Source organism: Aulonocara stuartgranti (genome assembly GCF_965226115.1).
Source record: "Aulonocara stuartgranti genome assembly, chromosome: 19".
NCBI classification, from domain to species: Eukaryota; Metazoa; Chordata; class Actinopteri; order Cichliformes; family Cichlidae; genus Aulonocara; species Aulonocara stuartgranti.
This window is the reverse complement of record NC_138955.1, coordinates 26230529-26249034: the sequence shown is the minus strand read 5'-3', so window position 1 is coordinate 26249034 and position 18506 is coordinate 26230529. Positions and strand designations below refer to the sequence as shown.

Here is an 18506-nt window from a genome sequence, read left to right as displayed (position 1 = left end):
ATATCGTCTCCTTCCTCGGCTGACAGAACTTTTTTCGGGCCCATGCTGAGAGACGCTCTTGTAGCTTTGCCGTGACGACCGGCTAGCTAGTTGATGCTAGCGTCCTTCCTCTCACTCGGAGATCGATGCTGTCTGGGCGGAGATCGATGCTGTCTGTGTGCAGTGTTGGCTGATGACTGCATGCAAGATTGTACTTATAGAAACAGATGACCTACTGTATACTGTCTGGTCATTAGGCTTAGAAGACTACAGACTAAGCTCAAATGACTTAACTGTATAATTGACGTTTTAACAACCCAAACACTGCTTGTATTTGTCTTGAAGGCCAGGTGAAACTTGAACACATATTCAACTTCTCTTCTCTATATGCCACTGTTCATGGCCCTGGGCTGCACGGTTTGCAAGTGCATCCACGTACCTGGTTAAAATCCACACGAATGCTGGGACTCAAGGCTTTCTGGGTCGTGCACCACATACTTGAAGAAAACAGACATGCTAACCTTCATGGTAGCTCTTAGCTATAAGCTAATGAGTTTGGATGACTGGCATCCTAGCTTAACAAAATTTCAGCACCTGGTGAAGGTAAAAACCAGAACAAAATACGAAATGATGACTTTTCTGAGCGGGGTTCCAAAAACATTTTGGGGGATTGAGGTGAGATGGATAATTTCCACAGCAGGCTACGTTATTAGATTGACTAACTCGAACACCAAACACTTTTCCACCGCTGCGCCGAAATTAAAGAACTCGAGGGGAGGAAATTTTGATTAGAGTTTCATTAAAATTATTTGTCATATAAAACATGGAACCTGCGCAGCTGATTTCTGAGGAATATTTGGATAGGGCAGGACTGCAGCTGTCTCCACGGTACATTAGGGTGGAATTTCATTTTGCCTTTTTAATTATTAGAAATTTGTCTATCTGTAGTGCGCCTGGAAGGAAGGAAGGAAGGAAGGAAGGAAGGAAGGAAGGAAGGAGGAAAGGAAAGGGAAGAAAGAAAGATGTCCAAATTAACAGAGAGTAAAAAGACAACTCTCACACCTGACTGCATCTCTAATATCGTCCCGGTAAAGCCCCGCCCACCACTGCCAGTTATCCAGCTCTCTGCTGCTGTGGAAATGGTTATCTAGTCAACAGTGGTGTTATAACCAGTCAAACATTCCTTTATACCGGCATTACAGGACCAAATTGGCCCACTAAAGTGTCCAATCTGCTCCACTGGATGAATGTTTAAGTATGAAAATTGCATCAGAGGGAGTATTTTCAGTACCATGCTGTTGGTTGCATTACAAAGCATTGTTATAAGTCATAAGGAACAATCATGGGAGTAGCTGTCCAATGTGTGAATTGAATCTCTAAAATATTTGTTGGCTCTTATTTATGTTTAATATTTATCTTCCACTCTGTCGCTGCAGACTTAAAGCTAAACATCTGCCATATCAGCGTCATAGAGTAATTACTTTTAACTCTCAGAACAAAAACTTTTATTATATGTGGGATAACTTAATTTTCCATTCAAGAAAAAAACACTCAAGACCAACAACGACGGCCCTGCTGCTCATATTAATGACAATGTGCACATTTCATGGGTTTAAATCGAACAAAAGCGAGAGCTCGTGGGATACTCTGTCAGCCTGTAATATACTGCATTGTCTCCAATAATGAAAATGAGAACATGGCTTTCTAGCAATAAGCTGGCTTCTGTGGCAAATTTTACTACCTTGTGTCATAAACTCTTTAACGGAGGAATCTGCACTGATTGCTTTTACACGAGAAAAGGTCACAGTACAGATCAGCTACACACAAAATTATCTTTATGTTCCTCCTACAACCCTAATTAGTATGTGCCAAATGTGTATTTTCTATCAGCTTTTAATCAGTGGCTGTGTGATAAAGTGTTCAGAATCAACATTACCAGGCTGCAAACAACTTTACTTCTGTCATTTTTTCCTTTACCTCCCCCTTACCCTGTTTATCTAAAGAAGCACAAAAGAAGAGCATAACACCCCTCCGCCTCATCATCCTCCACCTCTCTCTTATTTTCCTATCCTCTCTGCTGTCGGTGGGCGTCCCTGACCCCCCTGCTGGGCCAATCAGACGATTCTTGATGTGAGTCTGTTGTCTGTCTGTCTCCCACTGCTCGCAGATAGGCTGGCGTGCCGCAGAGCCTCCAAACACACAGACACCTCACACTGAGGACGCTGACGCTGGCCCAGGCGGTGCACACGATGTGATCACATGATGTATAGGACACTTATCTAACCAATGGGCTGTTTCTCCATAGTTTTTAGTTTTTCTAAAGAATTTAAATCCACTTCACGTGTCATGTCCCACACAGCGCAATTAGGAACTTTGGATTTCTGTGTATGTATCTCTCCTGCGTTGGTCTCATAAACTTTCAGGAAACAAGCCGCAGATTTACGTGATGCGGACACAAATTATGAGAGGATCGGTTCCGACATTACAAATGTTGAGGAGGTCAAGGTTGAGACAACAATGTCTAGACGGTCAAAGGCGGGAGGATAAAATATTTATGTCCAACAGTACGGAGAGAACAGAAACAAGGAGTGAAGCTCTGACTTGGGGAGGAGAAAGGAAAAATTGTGATTCAATGGAGTTACAGTCTAGTCAAAACAAATAATTTACTTTACAAAGTACAATTTTTTATGTTACTTCACTGGTACAAACCCATTGTGTGCAGAGGCATAACATGGGCTTCTATAATAAATACAGCCTGGTCATACACACTTCAACAGCTTAGCTTTCAAAAACAGGTTAATTAATGATCACTGTTTTGTTACACCTTTAAATTACTCGTAATTTGAAGCTGTGTCTCCATGAGTTGCTCAGGTGTAATGCTTCTGGTGGAGCACCCTTCTTGTAACAAATTTCACCTAGCGACAGTCACCAACCTCCAGCAACAACATTTTATTATACTGAGTCAGTAGCAGTAGCAGATCAGATGGGGATCTGTTGCAACCACACAGTTAATCAATCATGATAACCTTAGCTCATCACTTAATGCGCCATTGTCCTGATCATCCAAAAACCCAACACAATGACGTCCAAACCTCTGAGGCTGAAGCTTCAAAATGAATATAGAGTGGAACCCCGACTTACGAAATTAATTCGTTCCAGAGGGTCTTTCGTAAGTCAAAATTTTTGTATGTCAAAGCACCTTTTTCCATCGCCTTTGGAGTGAGGCGATGCTGGCTGAAGACGAAGTTCTTGGTGGAGGAGGAGGTGGCAGAGGTTGAAGAAAGCATACGTATGCATGCATACATACGTATGTGTACATGTACATAACATTATGGAATTGAATTGAATTTTTTTATAATTTTCCATTCTATCTATTTCGCTACGCGGGCATTTTGCCGTATCACGGGCAGAAATATTGCCGTTAAGTGCCTTCGTAACTTGAATTTTCCGTTAAATGAGGTCTTCGTAAGCCGGGGTTCCACTGTACTCACTTAAACTGATCTGATCTACTAGTATTCAGATTATACTCAATAATCAGAACAATCAACTAAGCAACAAAGTGTTGCTTAGGTAAGCTTTTTTATGGTTCCTCTATGATTAAAAGAACTAAATCCATGAGAATAAAGGTAGATATCTGCCCCCTTCCTGTTATATTTTACTGACATTTCAGAGTTTCTACTCAGTTTGTCTCTGCTCTAATCAAATTTCCTCAACTCCACCTGCAAACACAACCATGAGCTTCTCCCCCGAGAAGACGAGAGGTGCCGGACGTATTATATTCGTGTTCTGCTCCTAGATTTGACTCATTTCTGCTCCAACAGTGATCTTTCCACAGTTTCTCTTCCCTGGACGGATGATTTTTCATTCTATGTTAATCTGCTCGGTTGTATTCAGTAGAGACTCTTTGCAGAGAGACAGAATGTCACCCTCCACACTGAGACGCTCCTTCTCCTCTCTTCACTTCCTCAATTAGGCAGCTCATCCATCGCCATGATTACATGCTGCTAATTAAGCAGCTAATCAGCTAATTACCCAGGAGCAGAGAGGAATGAGGAGTGTGTGTGTGTGTGTGTGTGCTTATGTGTGTGTGGTTAACACAAGGTGTTCTGCAAGACAGCAGGGTATAATTCCTGATTCTGGGAGGATTTTTTTGTGTTTGTTTATTATGTTTTAATTCAAAATTAGGAATATTTCTTTATTTTTGTAACTCTCTGGAGTTACATGTTTTTTACTCAATGCTCTGCGCCGGGTGTTGTCTGAATGTGATTTTTTTTTTTATTCCTTCCTGTTAGTAACATTCAGGGAAAGCCTGAATGCACCATGAGCTAAAACAATGTTTTCTAATGTCAAGGCATCAAACACAATTCACCCTCTGACCTTGAAATTTACATTCCTCATACCCAAGCAGATCCTCACATACTCAGGGATGTGGGAAACATTACACCAATGTGGGACACTTTGAAATTACTAGTACACTGTGATTTGATTCCCATTTGTCTTCCTTTAAGTTAACACATGAGATTGAGCTTGATATTGATCATCCATTCATTCATTTTCTTGATCGCTTGACCAGCTTAGGGCCATTAAAAGGATGGAGCATCTCCCAGCTGTCACAAGTTGAGACACAGACTCACCAGTCTATTATTGGGGCAAAAAAAAAACTATTTTGAATCACCAATTAATGTAGCAGGCATGTAAACCCAGAGGAAACCAACAGTGGCAGATGCAAAGACCATGCAAAGTGGATCCAGAAAGGCTGCTGCAGGAGGTTCACTACAGCACCAGCGTTCTACCAAAGACTGACATCAAAAAAGGAAAAGCAAAAAAAGAGGGCAACTTTGACATTTCAACAGTCAAATCATCATTAATAGTCACTATTATGGCCAATCAGGCCAATTTGGTAACATGGAGGACAGAATTTAATGTGGGGAATGAATTTATAACCCTCCGGGTCACTGATCCCCATTTCCAAGGACATCCCCTCACACAGCTGACACTTTAATTCTCAGACTGATTCAAAAGGACCCTGACCATTCTCACTGTTAATCTTATTACAGCTGTCCAATTCTGTAGGTGGGCTTCTGTCTGTCTCCCACTGTCTGTCACCCGGGGACGGGCCCCCCTGGTCGGTTGTTTGTCCCTGCTGCTGTCCGACCTCAGGTACTCCACTGGGGCCACACTGCCCGGTTCACCTGTCATCCAGGAGCCCGCCGCACCATCACCTTCCTCCAGCGGTTTTTCTGGTGGCCCACCTTGGACAAGGACGCCAGGGAGTACGTTATGGCGTGCGCCACGTGTGCCCGGAACAAACGTCCCAACCGACCACCCGCCGGGCTTCTTCAACCACTCCCCACGCCAGGACGGCCATGGTCTCACATAGCGCTGGACTTCGTTACGGGGCTCCCACCGTCATCCGGTAACACCACCATCCTCACTATTGTTGACCGTTTTTCTAAGTCGGCTCATTTCATCGCCCTCCCCAAGCTCCCTACAGCCCTGGAGACCGCCCAGCTGCTCACCACCCACGTCTTCCGGCTTCATGGCATTCCGATGGACATCGTTTCCGACCGGGGACCCCAATTTACCTCTCGGGTTTGGAAGGAGTTCTGCATGCAGATCGGCGCCGCGGTCAGTCTCTCTTCGGGCTTCCACCCTCAGAGCAATGGACAGGCCGAGCGTACCAACCAAGAGCTCGAAGCGGCACTCCGCTGTGTCGTCTCTCTCAACCAGGCCACTTGGAGCGAGCAGCTCCCCTGGATTGAGTACGCCCACAACTGCCTGACCTCTTCAGCCACTGGACTGTCGCCGTTCGAAGCCTCATTGGGCTACCAACCTCCCCTGTTCCCGGCCGTGGAGGGTGAGCATGCCGTCCCATCAGTACAACATCATTTCCGCAGGTGCCGCCGGGCCTGGCGGTCCACCCGAGCCGCTCTGCTGCGGACGGCGGAGCGCAATAAAGAGATCGCTGACCGCCACCGGATCCCTGCGCCTGCCTATACAGTTGGGCAACAGGTATGGCTCTCCTCACGCTTTGTTCCCCTTCGTGCAGAGTCGAAGAAACTTTCCCCGGCCTTCATCGGTCCGTTCGAGATTGAGGCCCTGGTCAATCCGGTATCCGTCCGTCTGAAGCTGCCTCGCAATATGCGTATCCATAATGTTTTCCATGTCTCCCAGGTCAAGCCCATGCTCTCCAGCCCGTTGTGCCCTCCTTCCGGGCCCCCTCCGCCCGCCCGGCTCGTGGATGGGCAGGAAGTGTTTAACATCACCCGCGTTATGGACTCTCGGCGGCGGGGGCGAACACCTGCAAGCAATCATATCACTCACTTCTTAAGGCGGCTGCTGAGAGTGCTTCCTCGCTGGATTATTGTGTAACACTCGATTCTCGCCAGCCTGAGGACCGCCGTTGGTGAGCTAAAGCCGGAGTCCGAGCTACCTGAGCTTCAGTGGATTTTGTACATAGCCCTCTTCTTCCCGTGCCTGTGCTTCCCGGAGACCCTCTTCCTGTGCCCCCTCACCTGTATATATTCGCACCTGGTGTCTGTGTGTGTAAATAAAACGTGAACTTTAGTGACGGTCTGACTCCGAGTCCCTCCTGAGCCTGACAGTTACAGCAGCAAAGTAAAATGTTGCCTGGGGAGTCGAGGGTATTAAGAATTGTAATATTAAGGCAATAAAGGTGAGAGAGTGAAATAAACCTGAGTAAAATAAAACAATAAAGAAATATTAAAGGCGACAGAGCCACTTTATAGCACTAATTAAACAAGCAGCCATGATAGGAACTTATCCCCAGAGCTATTGGCATTTCACGATATTCAATATGACAGATATGACTGATTAGTTCACCAGGCAAACCTCATCAATAATCTGCCTGCCAATCAAACGTGACCTTTTGAAGTGAGGTGATGAATTAGCAGGGCCAGTGGACAATCCGATACTAGCCTTCCAATCCATCAAGGTAGCTTCATTGAAGGGGCAAAAGTGGATGTTGGACTGATTTTGTTTCAACTTGTCATCTTTTGTCTAAATGAAAGTGCAGAGATCTATCTCACAGACTGGCAGTAAAAACCAGCTACAGCAGTGAAACACAAACATTCCAAGTTTTACTTTTGGCAGGTTAGTTTAGCACCCTTGAGCCATTCTATTGAGGTACAGGCAAAATCTACTTTGGAGTTGTTGTGTTATGCCCCGCCCACATCACAAGGAAGTCCTGGCCTATTCTTACTGATAACTGGCCGACGTTGTAGGTTCACTGAGCTCACTGTGGCCTCCAGATTGTAAGAGCTCGCCCAGTTCACTCTCTTGAACTTTATTTATTTTAGTTGTTTTTTTAAAATTATACTTTATTTAAGTGATCATCTTATGCAGGCTGCCTCCCTATCAGACACCTTGAGCCTGTTTATGGCATTGCTGAAAAAAGCAAGACCCTAAAAAAACATGTCAACTGGATGTTGGCATATGTTATGCACAAATCTGTAAATATCGTTTAGCATTAAAGGCGGCCTCAAAAATGTGCAAGTAACATATGCCTTATGCTCAAATACCCTTCCTACTATCGCAGGTGCTTTTACACAGATTTTAAACTGAGTGCAGAAATGTTGATGCTTGTGATAAGATCAATAGTTAATTTTGTCATTTGCACAGTTTGCTGTGGATGACTTATGTAAAATATGACTTAGCATAATTTCTGCATTAGGCGCACTTAAAATCCTTTCATTTTATTTTATTATTTTTTTATCGAAAGTGTACCTTATAATCCGGTGCGCCTTATGTATGAATTCTGCTGGGCTTTACTGACCTCGAACCGATTTTATGTGGTACACGGCGCTCAAAAGTCTGTCAAAAAATGTTTTAGTACAACTTTGATATGCTACGAAGCCGCAATGGTTGATGGATTGTCGAAGCATTACAGCTACTGTAGTCTCCTTCAGGTCCCATAGTCAAACGAACACTGCGGCATCACTGAGAGTTAAAAACTGTCTAAATTCTTTCACCTTTAATAAAATGATCAGCGTTGGTGCTTTACCAGGTGTATCAATTAAGTTTAACATCCAGGCATCCATGAAAACAGAATTTATTAAATTTAACAGAGTTAGAAGTTAGCAGGAAGTTAGCTCGCTAGTTTCCACCTAAACATGATATAGCATGTTCTGACTGAGAGATTTTTGAAAAAACTAAAACGTACAGCTCTGCTGTCACTTCCAACATAAAGAAGACTGAAAACTAAACAGCAGTGACGTTTGTAGGGTTACTGAAGTTGGGCTAGCTGGTATATAACGATGTGCTACGTGATCGCTAGAGACAAAGCTATGTTAGCATAACATAAACAGTGAAGCTAACTTTTTTTCCACTCAATAAAAGTTGGGTTCCCGATGGTTAGGGACAAATGTAATCGCATGGCAGGATGCTGTAAACCGACCAAACTTCAGTCAGGAGAACAACTGAGATAATCCATCCACAATACGAGGTTAGTCATTAATATACTGCAACAACATGGGAACAGAGCAGCTGCGAGAGGATTCAACATTAATGAATCAATGGTACAAAAGTGGAGGAAGCAAGAAGAATGAGTTGAGTAAAGTTTGACTTATCTGACTGCTTTGTTTCACTTAATGCACCTTATAATCCAGTGCGCCTTATGGTCCAAAAAATACGGTTGTACAAGTATTACTGGAAGAAAATAGACTACACTTAAAGTCATGTGTGGGCGAGTCTCTGTACGTTCAGTGATGGAGGTTAAAACATTGTCTGTGTGGACTGGTTAATAAGTCAGAATACTTTGCTCCAATAATCGCGATGATGACGAAATGTTAAAGAGTAAACCGCCCACACAATCATAGAGCAAAATATCTCAAACAGAAATCAGTCAACATTCCTAAGAGTTGTTGTTTTGCTTACAGTATATTCGGAAAAATAGAAAACTGCAATGGCGTCATCATCAAAAATGAAGACAAAGAAGGATTTCTCTTTAAGTAGCAGGAGAAATTCCACTGCAATGTAACTGTGCTGGCATAAATTACCACCCCAGACTTAAAAGTAATTACAGGTAGTAATTTTTAATAAGGAATATTACTGTTTTAATACAGTCAGAGGTGTAAAAATGTATTGGATTGAGCATCAGAGGATACTTAGGAAGGTAAAAAATACCAAGCTGGTGCTCAGTGTGAAGCTGGATGTTTGCAGTAGAACAAAAACGAAATGAAGCTTCTGGAAAGCTCATTTTCATGGGATGAGAAATGCCCCCAAACTTGTAAATGACAGTAGAGGGAATGAGCTACATATGTATCAAAGCCTGAACACAGACAGATAACGTGAAGACTAGATAGGAATACCTCAATCTTCTTCCAGATATCAGGGTCTTTGTCGTGACTGTGAATGTCCTCCAGCAGCTGCTGCACCAGAGACGCGCATTCACGCCCTCTCAACGGGGGCAGGGTCAGCGGAGGCTGATGCCCTGCTGACCTTCGCCCCTCATCCTCTTCAGACTGCAGGTCACTTAACGGGCCCGACTCGATGCTTTCGTCCAGGGAGGGTGCAACATCGCTCGAGGAACTGGGGCTAAAGCGACCAAGCAGGTTTCGCCTGCGAGTAACCTGCAGGAGGATGCACAAGTCAACATTATTGGAACATTCGTTCAGCTTCAACAAGTTTTTTTTTTGGAGTTAAAACACACAAAGAAACTATTTTCATACCAGCGATGGCAGAGGAGAAGGAATGTCTTCCCCACTATCCACTACACTGCTCACATTGTCCCCGCTCTCTCCTACATCCCAGTCCGGGTTGAGCTCAGTCAAATCCCAATCATCCACATCCTGGGTAGAGCCACCTGGCCTCTGCAGTTAGATGTAAAAAGAGCAATAGTGGTTGCAGTTTAGATTACAATGATGGACAGTCAGACACAGTATTCAGGATCCTAGTTGTTAACTAACCAAGGGGACGGTCTGAGTCAGACTTTCTAGTTTCATAGCAAGCATTTCTGTTTTGCGGAGCTGAGCAGGGAGAGCCAGGAACTCTTCTGACCCATACCAGTGCTCCCTGTCTGGGCTGCCTTTGGATGAGACTTGGGGACCCTATCAGACAAGAAAGTAGGAAATAAACATACAGTGGAACATTGAGTACGTGCAGTTGTCAAACTTCTGTACTTGCTAACCTCGTCTTCTGTTTTTGACCACATAGTTCCTGATCTCAGCTCTTATTTAAACTGGATACTTGCAGGTAAATTGTGATTAGTATAGTACTGCATGCTTGTGATTTGAGAAGACATCAACTACAAAAGTTTCCACTACTTTAAAACATGATAAATTAATCAAAATGAAAGAAATGAAAACGAATAGATGTCGATTTAGACTGACTTCAGATGGCAAATAATTCCAATTAATCTGAGAAAAATGCTACCACACACACAAACGCTCTGTAATATGCCTCTGTCCTTCTCTGTCTGAACAAAACACAAACTTTTCTCCTAAACAAAGGAAATAATCTCTCACCCTCTGACCCTGGCGCTTTACAATCCAGACCGCCGCCTTGCTACGAGGCGGTCGGGGGTCCGACTCCTCTCCTGATGCTTCCAAGTCTGAAGAGAGAGCTTGCTCCCTCATGGGAGAAGGCAAGGAGGAATCAGAGTCCCCCTCACTATGTGTATGTGTCTCCTTCTGCATCCTCTCCATTTGATTTGATGTTTCATTCTGAGACTTCAGGTCCTGCAAAGGCAGGGGGGCGTCAGCGGTTGGTCTGGCCCCAGATGAGCTCCTCTGGTCAGGCAGAAGCCTCTGTGCACTCCCACCTGAGCGTCCTCCGTATCTGGAGCTTGCATTTTTTCTACGTATGTTGCACCCATTCATCACCTGTAATGGAAATTTGAGTTAATGATGACGTTTCTGAAGCTCTTTATGTTCACTGGGTACATATAGTGGAAGAGAATTAACATCAATAAAAATGTTCCCCAAGAAACAAACACGTCTCCTGAGATATTAAAATATATGGTCTTTATGTTCTGCTATTAGCCAGTATTACTTCAAGTATATCCTTGTGAATTGTGAAAGTTTTAAATTAGTTGTGTTTTCCTTAAATCTATATCCAGCTGTATCTGTGTAAAGATTAGTTACATTAACTATTTATTGCTTGTTGGTGCAATATTTTCTTACGAAAGTTAAGCATCCTGCCTGAAGTTTTTACTGTTTTGTTTTTATTTTTCAGAAATTGAACAAATGGTTTTCTTTGGCAAATCTTCAGTACATGTAGTTTTCACAATAGGTAAAAATGTCTCTGTTGCAGTTCTGGATTTATGCTCATTTCATTTATAAATGTTGTTACTGAAGTGAAAAAACAAAGGACAAAGGAGGACAAACCTGCAGGCTCTCGCAGGACTGTGAAACATTTTCCGGATAAACTGAGTCCAGTTCCAACCAGAACTTGGAGCGGTCTGGAGGAGAGGCAGAGATGAGAGACGGGGTGCTTCGGCTCAGCTCAGACTGGAACTGGATCCCTGAGACTGGGCTAACCTTCTCCGAACCTCCCACTGAGTCCTCCGCCCTGGATGCTCCATCTAGGAACATAGCAGCTCTCTTGGGAAGTGATGGTTGTGTGGGTGATACTTCGGTGCTGTGGAACTCACCCTGCAGGGGGCGCTTCGCACTTTCATTGTGGTTAGGCATGCCACATTGCATTGTGAGCAAAATAGATGAAGAAGGGTTATGGTTTGTTGAGTCACTGGGAGAAGAGAGTTCCGGTAAACTGTTATGGATTTTGTGGTTTGACAGATGGGGATCTCCACTTTCCTCAGATCTTGGTTCCTGGTTTGGGTCTTGGGTTTGGTTGATTTCCTTTAGGGTGTCCTCACTATTAGACTCTGCTACCCGGACCTCGGGTTCATCACTGGGACTGTAGTCACTTAACTCAAAGGCAGTGATACCACAGTCCAGAGAGAAGTAGTCTTGGCTGCAGCGGATAGTCAGCTGACCACAATCGTCTACCTCTGTCAGAGCGTCCAGGCGGGTCTAGATGAAGAAATAACCACTTTAATGTATCAGACAGACACTATCACTGTGAAATTTAACAAATGTATTTATTTCTTCTCAGTGTGATTCCAAACACAGTCAGTCTGTTTGATTGAATTCACTGAGATCTCACTGATAGAGGCAACTTTTGGAGCTGAGAAATACTTGATTTAAAAATAAAAGAGCGTCTAAAACATGAGATTTGTTCGTCTGTGTGTCTGATACCTGGTGCTGGTCCTGGCTGAAGGCCTGCAGGATGTCAGTCTGCCGGGTGTAGTTTCCGTTGGAGTCCTGCAGGCTCTGCAGCAGACGTTCTTTCAGGACCAGAACCGAGACTCTCAGCTGGTGCCACAGCAGCTGCACCGTCCTAAACCACAAGAGGTACAACGTTTACCGATAGCTCATGTGCATCGTTATGTATTTCTTATGAAACCCGATGACTATGAAAGAAGCTGTTTTTAACATTCTTACATTTCTGCTTTGCATCATTAATGTTTCAGACCGTTACTCAAAACATGCAATGTCATTTCTTCAGGGTTACACTGTAACATTTTGTAGTAACAGTATACTGTACATACATAGATATTAAATACTTTCCCACCACTTCATCTTTCTCAGATTTTTGCTTAGATTTGTGGGCAGATTGTGAGCTGTTGTAATAAAAGGGCACCCATTATTAATTAATAGTAGGTCTTAGATATATGAACAGAACGAGCAACTGGGCGTTAAAAACAGCTATATTCATTACTCTACTCTTTTTAACCCAGTACCTACATAATAGAGTTATTACATTGTAACTCTTACAATTATGCTGTATACTGTGTGCTGAAATTTAAATTATGTCTCATCTTGTGGAGACGAACCTGATGTCAACAATGATGTTAACAGAGTAGGACAGTAGTTTCAGAGAGAACTCCGTCTCCAGCAAGGCGTGAATCTGCTCCACATGATCTGAGATGTCCTCACAGATGTCCTATAGTCACACAAACAAGAGAAAAAAATCATGAAACATCAGAAAAGTGATCAAATAATAAGCATACAAACACATATACAAGCCATACCTGACACCAGTTACTCTAGTATCTATAAATCTAGAGGCACTATAGAACAAAAAAAATCTGCTGAGTACTACTGCTGAAAAAGCAGAACTGGTAAGGATGTCATATTCCCCCTTTTAACCATGAGTCAGTTCCACGAGGGACCAGTTCCATGTTTGTGTGCAAAAACATGGAAAACTCGTGTTTCGGGGAGTAACACTGGCTCTATATCACACTTGCTGTTGACTGAGATTGGTGAACTAAATTCAGAAGCTGTAAACCCGCTCAGATGCACAAAGACAGACAGACGGACTCCGGGCTAAAATAACATCAGCTGTCACAAACTTTTATAACTGAAGTTTAGTGATGTGACACATACAAGCATCTAAGCGGCAGCTCGCAAACAACATGGGCTGCCCACTGCTTCACTGAGTGAATGGGTCAAATGCAGAGAAAAAACAAGTAATTTCCCCATGGGGATCAATAAAGTATCCATTATTATTATTATTATTATTATTATTATGCAAATTACCCACTTGTGTATCTCAACAATGCAGTGCTTCCTAAATTCTGCCTCAAAAGCATAAACTCTTCAGTTTTTGTAAAATGTGCGTGTTTGTAGTTAGAGGTGGTGTTTCGGAATTACATTGGGATAATCATTGTAATTACAAAAAACAACATGATCTAATTAAAGCACTGTTTAAGACCATTAAACACTGAGCACGTTGTGAAAAAGTGGCACGAAATTCCATATTTTTCAGCTCCAAACTTGTCGTGTAACATTCATATACACTAAATGTGTTGCGTTTTTTCTGAAAATGTATCGTCAAAAAACAAACCGTGAAAAAATGAAGTTAACATCAAGCAGTGATGAATTCCTAAACAAGAGAAGGAATAAAAGGAGATTTTGGGTTCGTCTAATTCTTATGAGACAATAGCAGCAGGGAGAATTTCACGGTTCGAGCCATGACTTGAAGCTGTGTCACGGCTGCGTTCGTACATATGTCAGGATGTCAGTGGGGCAGTTTGAGCTCTTGTGGGCAGATTTGGGACAACTTCTGAGGAGCCAGAGAATTTATTTCAGAGAACCGACACACCTGGAACAGCGTCTCGCTGTGTGTCTGAGGTAAGATACAATTATTTTACTATTTCCATCTCATTAGTTTTATGTACTTTTATTAAAGTTTTATATTTTCTTGCCATCTAACTCTGTTGTTACTGCTTTGCGGAAAGGAAACTAGTGCGCACTAAAATTAGATGACCTTTTTAGAAAGCAGGTGACCTTGTTTTGAACCCACTGCGGCTACTTTACATCCACCTCAAGCCGCTGAGTCACTGTGTTGCTCCATGGTGACCTCTCTGAACAACACAACACCTCCTGCTCTGCTACAGCCTGGATTAGGACACCGCTCGGCATGTGAGAATGTAGGTCACACACGCTGCCAGCTTGGCTCATGCTAGTTTGGCTAACAGTGTGACCTGCTTAGCAGTGTTCCAAAATAAATCTGTATCTACTGTATGTGGGGTGAAGTGCCGCTGCATCAGGATTCCAGCTTGTGGTCAGTGTGAACATGAATGCTCAAACACAGAGTGCGGAGGACAGAGACTTTCATGTGGCCTGTATGACTGCAGAGTTTAGTATGCAGGTGTTGAACAGTGCTGACGTTTTAGTGAACTTGTCGGTTTTCTGGCTCCAGCTGACCAAATGTGAGCAGATTCTGGTCCACATGTGTCTGTCAGATTTAGTCTGACATGAGCGGCACACGAGGAAGCTTTCAGTCCATTTGTATCATTCAAGTCCAGCATGAGTCTGGAAACCAGTCAGGCTGTAGTTAGCAGTTGCTGTTGGGCTAACTGATCAAAAAAACAAAAATCTAACATCTTACTGGCCAACTAGTTTTATAGTACAGTAAGTCTAAACTTCGCTAACTAGGCCGTGGGGCTGATTGTGCATTTGCATGCTCAATTCTGATCTTAGGTTCTTCATTCATTCATTTTTCATTTATTTGTTCATTTTCAGGCACAACAAATACCTATATTGAACATAAAATACACAAAACAAAAATTGGGACGAAGAAAACTTATTAAATCCCACCCCTATACTCACTCATCAACAAAAAAAACAATAAACTTCCCGCAGCTACGCCCATCATTGCATACAGACCCATCAACAGCCCCGGACACATACAAGCATCTAAGCGGCAGCTCGCAAACAACAATTAGAGCCTTCATAACTGAATACAGAATATATAAATTATAAATTGCATTACCACAGGTAACAGGCAGTAATAACTACAAGTAACAAACACACATACATATACATACATATATATCTACACACACATGTACATATATGTACATACATACGCACACTTTTTTTTTTTTTTTTTTTTTTTTTTTTGGAATCCATACCAGCAATGGTAAGAGAACAGACATTACAGAGCACACTAAAAGCATCATTGAGTATACTGTGACCAGACCAACTGTTTGTAGAGAAATTTAAATCTATGAATATTTTTGCATTGTTTCAATTGTAAACTCAGACTGTTCCAGATTTTCACACCACATACAGACACACAAAAACCTTTACGGGTTGTTCGAGTTCTGGGTAATTTGAATTCTCCAAAGCCTCTCACATTATAAACCTTTTCTCGAATTTCAAATCTAGTTTGTAAATTTGCCGGTAAAAGTTTAGTAAAAGCTTTATACAAAATTATGGATGTATTGTAATTAACCAGATCCTGGAATTTAAGTAACTTTGCCCGAAGAAAGAATTTGTGAGTATGATCTAGATAACCAGCCTTGTGAATAATACGCAGTGCTCGTTTCTGTACTGTGACTAATGGATTAGTTGTATTTTTATATGTATTTCCCCACACTTCCACACAATATGTAAGATATGGAAGAACCAGGGTACAGTACAGAGTACGAAGTGCATCTTTATCAAGGTATGGTTTCACTTTGTTCAAAACTGCGAGGCTTCTGGAAATTTTGGTTTTTATGTGTCTGACGTGGGGTTTCCATGAAATTTTGTTATCAATTACGACTCCCAAAAATTTGTTTTCACTCACATTATCAATTGGTACACCTTCAATGATAATTGGTAATTCTACATTATATTTTAAATTACCAAAAAACATTGCTTTAGTTTTATTTATATTTAATGATAATTTATTTATATCCATCCATTTTTTTTATTAATTTTAGCTCCCTGTTTACGGTCATTACAAGATCAGTATAATCATCGCTACTGAAAAATATGTTGGTGTCATCTGCGAACAGTATGAGTTTAAGTACTTGAGAAACATCAAAAATATCATTTATGTATACATTGAAAAGTTTTGGTCCCAACACTGACCCTTGGGGGACACCACATGTAATACCAAGTTTCTCTGAATGGTAATGCCCTATGCTAACATATTGTTCCTGACCCGTTAGGTAACTTTTTAACCAGTTACCAGCTTTCCCTCGAATACCATATCTTTCCAATTTATCCAATAATATTGAGTGATTGATTGTGTCAAAGGCCTTTTTGAGATCAACAAAAATACCAACTGCATATTTATTTTTATCCAGTGTATCAGTAATTTCTTCTACTGCCTCAATTATCACCATTGAAGTGGTTCTTTGCGTTCTGAAACCATACTGACCAACATTTATTATTTGATGTTTTTCAAGGAATTTTTCTAATCTTGAATTAAAAAGTTTTTCTAGAATTTTTGAGAATTGAGGCAGTAGAGAAATAGGCCTATAATTGGTAAAACTGTGTTTGTCATTACTTTTGTATAGTGGTATTACCTTCGCAATTTTCATTTTTTTTGGAAAACAACCGGACTGAAATGATAATGCTTGATTTCTAATGCAGACATAAAATTACTGGCAACTGCCAGTGATGCACCTCAACCTCATAGTAGATGCACTTATGGTATATATTTAAAACTCCTAGGTGATGTTCAGAAAAAAATAACCTTGGCAATACAGTATACACTAATTCTCCAAGTAAAACCTCAAAACATCCACAATCCCTCACTGCACACACAATGTTCTTGAACCCTTAGTTAACACACACACAGCAAGTTTCGTCATCAAAGCGCTGTCATGTCACTTTAAAACACTGGTGAAAATGTCACTGGCTTCAATAATTCACCCATAGCTTTCAAATGCTAATACACATACACACACATCACAGCGCTCAGCAGAGGGCCCATCATACCAAATTAACACAGAGTCTGCCACTAGGATCTGAAGTCATTTGTTAGAAGATCCTGAATCCAGGCAGAGTACTAGCAGCTAATGAGACCCCGCCAAGGGAGTGCAGATATATTCACAATGACAGCGTGTCTACATCAGTCTATATTTTTCTGTCCTGTGACCTCTTGCCATTAAAAATGTATAAATAAATGATAATGTCTATCCTTTAATGATCTCTGTAAACAGAAATCTGCATATGAAAATGCAAGATTTTGAATAGAGGTAGTGTTTTATGGTCTGAGTTGACCAAGCACCTTCTGTTTTCAAGCTTTCAAACAAGCTGTGTGAAGACTAAAGGAGGAACTGTATTTTCTGAAATGCCTTTTCCAAACCATTGGTCATTGTCTCAGCATGGTCTGGCTTTTTATTCTCTTTTTTTAATGCATCTGCATTTCTAAGCAAGATATTCTCATGTAATCAGATATTTTGGCCAAACAACTCTCAGCTAAGAAAACTGCCTAGTGTCCCCTCAGCCTAAGGCTAGGTTTACAGATGGATCTCTGAAATGTGCTGAAATTTTATAATATTTTTAGATTAAGTGGGATGAAAACCTAAATGTAAAAATAAAAGGAAAACTGGTTAAAGCTACTTATTGTGAATTCATGTGTTTAAAAATAGTTGCATGGGTAAAGCTAACACGAAGCATTGGGAAAGTGGCCCTCTGATACACACTCACTCACAAAGAGTAAACAAGAACAAACTTCTGATTAGCTTTGTTGTGCTGGAGATGGCTCTTCGAGAGTAACAGACTGACTTGTGACACTTAACTAAGTAGCTTTTATTATAGATTGTTAAGATGCTGTAAACGTAATGTTTGCCACGACGCACATTAAGTTTATTTTTGCTGATATAGATACAGTGTTGCAGCGTTTTCTTGTTTCTTATTGCCAGGGGGGTTCTATACTAAAACTTTCTCTGCCTCCTGGTGGTAAAAGTTTTGACTCACTTTCCCAAATGGTCATCTAAAAAATAAGGAAGGAGTCTAAATATTTGGGGGTTATCTTGGAAAAACTACAACAATTACTACAAGCTATTCTCCAGCAAAACTGATACAAAACCAACTGCTAACATCAGTTAGCTAATAATTCCGACCTTGCTCTGTTTAACAGCACTTGGGAAACACTTTTTAAAAAAATGAAATTTACTCATTCTGTCCCCATATGTATAAGAAGAAGAAAAAAGCTCAGTCTGCTTGTATCTGCCGATGAGATGTAATCCCAGAGGTGAAAGTCATGACAGTTAAAGG

The 18506-nt window shown here is 41.7% G+C and overlaps 1 protein-coding gene across 1 annotated transcript in view; it reads right to left on the bottom strand.

The window, feature by feature from the left end:
• The window catches only part of akap6 (A kinase (PRKA) anchor protein 6), a 225386-nt gene that overhangs the window by 168169 nt on the left and 38711 nt on the right, over positions 1 to 18506 (bottom strand). The window contains exons 4-10 of the mRNA XM_082516526.1: positions 12836 to 12945; positions 12198 to 12339; positions 11325 to 11972; positions 10464 to 10820; positions 9906 to 10046; positions 9669 to 9809; positions 9309 to 9569 (exon numbers count right to left, since the gene is read on the bottom strand). Coding sequence (XP_082372652.1) covers positions 9309 to 9569; positions 9669 to 9809; positions 9906 to 10046; positions 10464 to 10820; positions 11325 to 11972; positions 12198 to 12339; positions 12836 to 12945 — 1800 coding nt within the window. The remainder of the gene's footprint in view (positions 1 to 9308; positions 9570 to 9668; positions 9810 to 9905; positions 10047 to 10463; positions 10821 to 11324; positions 11973 to 12197; positions 12340 to 12835; positions 12946 to 18506) is intronic.